This window comes from Excalfactoria chinensis, unplaced genomic scaffold (assembly GCF_039878825.1).
Source record: "Excalfactoria chinensis isolate bCotChi1 unplaced genomic scaffold, bCotChi1.hap2 Scaffold_68, whole genome shotgun sequence".
Classification (NCBI taxonomy): Eukaryota; Metazoa; Chordata; class Aves; order Galliformes; family Phasianidae; genus Excalfactoria; species Excalfactoria chinensis.
In genome coordinates this window covers 872137-878021 of record NW_027315710.1, presented here as the reverse complement: position 1 = coordinate 878021, position 5885 = coordinate 872137, and the positions used below count along the sequence as shown (strand labels likewise).

Genomic DNA, 5885 nt, shown 5'->3' with positions numbered 1-5885 from the left:
GACTAAAGCCCGGTGTCCACCGCTGTGCTTCCCTGCTGCCTATTTCATGTCCCTCATCCTCCAGGTGACTCCAGATCTCCTAAATAAATGGCTGTGGTTAAGGCCATGTTTTCAGCAGGCCATCTAGATGCATGCTCCTGCCTCTGCCCTCCAGATTTCTTCATCCCTTGCTCTTTGTTCACTCAGATACCTCCCAATTATCTGTCTGATTTCTGACTTTCAAGGGGATTAATCAAATTTTCTCCATCACTCCAACGTCTGATGGACAGTGTTGTCAAATCCTTCACCGTGACACTATCTATCCTTTCATATCTATCATTTTTCTTTTTCTTCTTTTCCTTTTTCTTCTTCTCTTCCCTTTTTCTTTTTCTCTTTCTTTCTCTCTCTCTCTCTTTTTTTTTTTTTAAAGCACAATGTCTGAGTGATGTTCATTAATGTCAGTGAAAGTGAAAAAGTGATTTGAAGACAAAGATAGAAATGAATAACTTTGTACCCTCATTTACACTTCCACATACCCTCAAGTACACTTCCATTAGCCATTAACAATTACACTTTCTTATACCATCAAAACAGTTTGTCAAACAATACAGTTCTTCAGTTCCCATAAGACCCTTAATGCCATATATCTTTCCATTAACAGTCTGTATTATTCAGTTATAAGCACCTCAATGCAGAACCAGCACTGACTGGCCCACCTCCCTTACACACTTTCTCACAAGCAGAACATAGTATTACATAAATGGGTTGACACTCATTAAATAGGATAATAAAAAGTGCTTTTTAAAGTATGGTAAGAGTAAAAGGAAGACTAGGGAAACTGTGGGTCCCCTGCTAAGTGAGAGGCATGGTCTGGTGACAGGGGATGCTGAGAAGGTGGTGATACCAAAGGCCTTCTTTGCTTCTGTCTGCAGTGAAAAATCTCTCAGGAATCCCAGGCCCTTAAGCTTAGTGGGAGGGTCTGGGGAATGGAAGACTTGCCTTTAGTCAGGGATGAGGTGGTCCATGAGCACCTAGGCCATACCAACGTTCATAAATCCATGGGACCGGATGCAGTGCATCTACGGGTGCTGAGGGAGCTGGAAGAAGTGACAGCCGCTCTCTATAATCTCTGAGAGGTCTTGGAGAATGGGAGAGGTGCCTGAAGACTGGAGGATAGCCAGTGTCACTCCGGTCTTCAAAGAGCGCATGAAGCAAGATGGAGGTAATTATAGGCAAGGCAGCTTCACCTCTGACCCTTGAAATGTGGTGGAACAGCTTGTGCTGGATGCCATCTCCAGTCAGCTGGAAGAAAGGGAGGTTATCAGGAGTAGTCAGCATGTGTCCACCAAGGGGAGGTCGTGCTCAACCAACCTGGTAGCCTTCTATGACATTTTCACTGGCCTTGTAAATGGGGCGAGAGCGGTGGATGTCATCTACCTTGATTTCAGCAAGGCATTTGGTACTGTTCCCCATGACATCCATAGAACAAAGCTGAGGAAGTGTGGGATAGATGAGTGGATAGTGAGGTGGGTTGAGAACTGGCTGACTAGCAGAGCACACAGTGTCATTGTTGGCGGTGCAGTCTGGTTGGTGACTTGTAACTAGCGGTGTAACCCAGGGGTCAGGGCTGGGTCCAGTCTTGTTCAACATCTTCATCAGCAAACTTGACAAGGGAATAGAGGCCACCAACATCAAGTTTGCTAATGACACGAAGTTGGGAGGATTGGCTGACATGCCTGAATGCTCTGCTGCCATTCAGCGAGACCTGGACAGGCTGGAGTGCTGGGCAGTAAGAAACCAGATGAGGTTTAACAAAAGCAAGTGTAGAGTCTTGCACCTAGGGAGGAATAATTGCATGCACCAGGACAGGCTGGGGGATGAGCTGCTGGAGAGGAACTCTGCTGAGAGGGACCTGGGTGTCCTGGTTGGCCAAGAGCCAGCAGTGTGCCCTCATGGCCAAAAAGGCCAATGGCATTCTGGGGTGCATTAAAAAGAGTGTGTCCAGCATGTCAAGGGAGGTGATCCTCTACTCTGCCCTGGTGAGACCTTATCTGGAGCACTGTTTCCAGTTCTGGACTTCCCACTACAAAAAAGACACGGACCTCTTGGAAGCACCCCTGCAGAGGGCCACAAATGTTGGTGAAGGGCGTGGAGCATCTCGCCTATGGAGAAAGTCTAAGTGAGCTGGGTCTGTTTAGCCTTGAAAAAAGAAGGCTGAGAGGGGACCTGATCCAGGTCTATAAATATCTGTGGTGTGGGGAACAAAGTCGTGAGTCCAGACTCATATCAGTAATGTGTGGAGACAGGAAAAAGGGGAAATGGTAGGAACTGGAACATAGGAAATACTGCACGATTGTGTGCAAGAACTTCATTATGTTAAGGGTGACTGAGCACTGGAACAGGCTGACCAATTGGGTTGTGGAGTCTCCTTCTATGCAGATATTCATGTCCTGCCTGGCTGCCTACCTGTGCACATAGCTGGTGATCCCCAGGGGTCATTGTTGGGACCTGTCCTCTTCAACATCTTTATTGATGACTTGGATGAGGGCATTGAGTGCACACTCAGTAAGTTCACAGATGACACCAAATTGGCTGAGAGTGTGGATCTGCCTGGGAGTAGCAAGGCCCTACAGAGGGATCTGGACAGGCTGGAGAGCTGGGCTGAAGCCAATGGGATGAGGTTCAACAAGACCAAATGTCACATCCTGCAATTTGGGAGCTGGAATGGACTTCCCAGGGGTGTGGTGGATTCACGGACCCTGGAGGTGTTCAAGGAATGAATGGATGTTGTGTTGAAGGACATGGATTAGTGGGAGTTTTTGGTGATAGATGAACAGCTGGACTGGATGATCTTGTAGGTCTTTGCCAACCTTGGTGATTCTATGATTCTATGCTATTGTGTCCTTGTCTGTGTTCCCTTTTAGTTTCAGCAAACACTCTCTAGGAGGACTCACCACATGTCTGGAATTAGTCACTGAGCACTAGAAATCTGGTGTTAAATTCAACAGATTTTAATGTACTGTCATGATGCTGTTGTTTTCACGAGCTGTTGACCATGAAAACCCCAGATATCTCATGAGAGACAAGTGGGAAGGATAAAAATGACATCCTCTGCTACTGAGCTGGGCTGGGCTCCTGGGACACAGGAAGCTCATAAAAGTGGGTGGTGATGCAGAGACAGCTGTTCCCAGGAGCAGCTCTTGTGCACATCACAGCCTGTAGGTGACAGAAGGAGAGGAGAGAAATGGGAGAGAGCTTCCAGGATGCGTGAGGTGTGAGCAGCCTTCTGAGCCTGCTGCAGGAGCATTGCTGACAGACCATGACAAGGTAAGTCTCACTGCAGTCTACTCAGCTGCTGTTCATAGAGGGCTAACTATAAATGGGATATCCAATAGCAGATCTGGCTGCAGGCACTGTATGTTTCTTTACTGTGGAAAAAGCCTTCTGCTCCAGCTGAGGGCTTCTGTGCTGCAGCGTTAAAGCACAGCCCTGAAGACTGAGTGTCTCAGCACAGCTGCAGGCAGTGCAGACGGGGCTGAAGGCAGGTGACTGAGGCCCGGGGAGCTGCCCAGGACTTTGCAGGGAGATGTGTGGGAAGAAGGAGCCCCCTGGCAGGGGTTCTACTTCCACAGTTGCTGCCTGGGGCTGGGGGATCACAGCTCCACTGCACAACAGGATGTTTGTGCGGGTGCTTTGCAAGAGGAGAATCAAGGCAGGGATTTTCCATTTCCTGTTCTGAGTGTAGGGGAAAGGATTAGGGGCAGAAATCTAATAGGGGCTGTCAACTTTGAACACAGCTCTGTGACTCTCCAGTTCCGGGAGCTCCCCATACACTGGTTATTTTGTGGACAGTCACACAGGTTGTGCTTTCAGCCTCTCATTACAAAAAGAATACAGTCAGTTTCAGTGATAGTTGTTTTCTGCAGACATAATTAGTTCACTTGTCCTGTAAACAGGCTGATTTCTGTGAGACGATTTGAAGTGCACAGATGCTGGGGCTGGGGTCTCAAAGAGCAGATGCAGTAAAGAGGAAAATATCCAGGTGGCTGGGATATGATTAGGAAATGAGAAATTAGTAAGAGCTCCCTAAAATTCTACTCTTTAGGGGATGGTGAAATTCATGAAAATATATTCCAGTTCTGGAGTTAAATGATCATTTTCCAAAATAAAAGGAAAATTATTATATTATATCAGGAGGAGTTTGTCTGAGAAGGGTCTGGACTTGTCATTATCTTCTGCACTCTGAGCAGGTCTCCAAGCCCAGGAACAGCAGATGCCCAACAGCAGCTTCATCAGCGAGTTCCTCCTGCTGCCGTTGGCAGACACGCGGCAGCTGCAGCTCCTGCACTTCTGGCTCTTGCTGGGCATCTACCTGGCTGCCCTCCTGGGCAACGGCCTCATCAGCACAGCCGTAGCCTGCGACCGCCGCCTGCACACCCCCATGTACTTCTTCCTGCTCAACCTGGCCCTCCTCGACCTGGGCTGCATCTCCACCACTCTCCCCAAAGCCATGGCCAACGCCCTCTGGGACACCAGGGCCATCTCCTACGCAGGATGTGCTGCACAGCTCCTTTTCTTTGCCTTCTTCTTTTCAGCAGAGTTTTCCCTTCTCACCATCATGTCCTATGACCGCTACGTTGCCATCTGCAAGCCCCTGCACTACGGGACCTTGATGGACAGCAGAGCTTGTGCCACCATGACAGCAGCTGCCTGGGGCGCTGGGCTTCTCAATTCCCTGCTGCACACTGCCAGTACGTTTTCACTGCCTCTCTGCCAAGGCAATGTTGTCAACCAGTTTTTCTGTGAAGTCCCCCAGATCCTCAAGCTCTCCTGCTCAGCCTCTTATCTCAGGGAAGTGGTGCTTCTCATTTTTAGTATCAGCTTAGTCTTTGGTTGCTTTGTTTTCATAGTTGTGTCCTATGTGCAGATCTTTATGGCCGTGCTGAGGATGCCCTCTGAGCATGGTCGGCACAAAGCCTTCTCCACGTGCCTCCCTCACTTGGCCGTGGTCTCCTTGTTTCTCAGTAATGGCTTTTTTGCCTACCTGAAGCCCCCCTCATTTTTCTCCCCAACCATGGATCTGATGGTTGCATTTCTGTACTCGGTGGTACCTCCAGCATTGAACCCCCTCATCTACAGCATGAGGAACCAGGAAGTCAAGGATGCAGTGAGGAAATTGATAAACAAATTTGTATCAAAAGCACTGAACTGCCCATCTTTTGGAATTCATGGCATGTAATACAGCTCTTTACTGCTGCAAACTCTTTGTTTTGTTTTGTTTTGTTTTGATCATTTCTTATAGGTGTAATGTATTAATTTTTATTTTATTTTTTTTAGATACTGTAATTCTTTTCATTAAATGAACCAGGCTCTCTGTGAACCTTAAGAGAATAAAGGATGTGCAGTGACTTGTCCTCCTTCTTGTGAGACATTTCTGGAGCTGTCGGCGTCAGATATGCTCAGATACTCACAATCCAGCAGGAAGCACACGGCTGTTCATCAAACTGTGTGGTGAATTCAGCCTGCAGCAGCTGATGGGTCATCCCTGGGCTCCTGGCTCGGGTCTGTGCTTTCAGATTCACATCTGTCACTGCCTCTGTGTTGTGGTTTTGTGATGTCTGTTGTCGGTATTCCACAACAGAACATCATAGAATCACAAGGTTGAGAAGGACCTATAATATCATCTAGTCCAACCGTCCTCCTTTACCATACCTACAGAAAACCCCTAACCCATATCTCCTAGCTCCCTGTCCAGTCACTTCTTGAACACTGCCAGTGATGGCGACTCCACCACTTCCCTGGGCAGACTATTCCAGTGCCAGACCACTCTCTGAGAGAAAACGTTCCTTCATATGTTCAGCCTAAACCTCTTCTGATACAAATTGTGGCCATTTCTTCAGTCCTGT

The 5885-nt window shown here is 47.9% G+C and overlaps 1 protein-coding gene across 1 annotated transcript; it reads left to right on the top strand.

Moving 5' to 3' along the window:
• The first annotated feature begins 4252 nt into the window (after positions 1 to 4252).
• On the top strand, positions 4253 to 5218 carry LOC140265173 (olfactory receptor 14J1-like). The gene has a single exon (XM_072361058.1). It carries the CDS (start codon positions 4253 to 4255, stop codon positions 5216 to 5218), a length of 966 nt encoding a protein of 321 aa, XP_072217159.1.
• Positions 5219 to 5885: the final 667 nt, after the last annotated feature.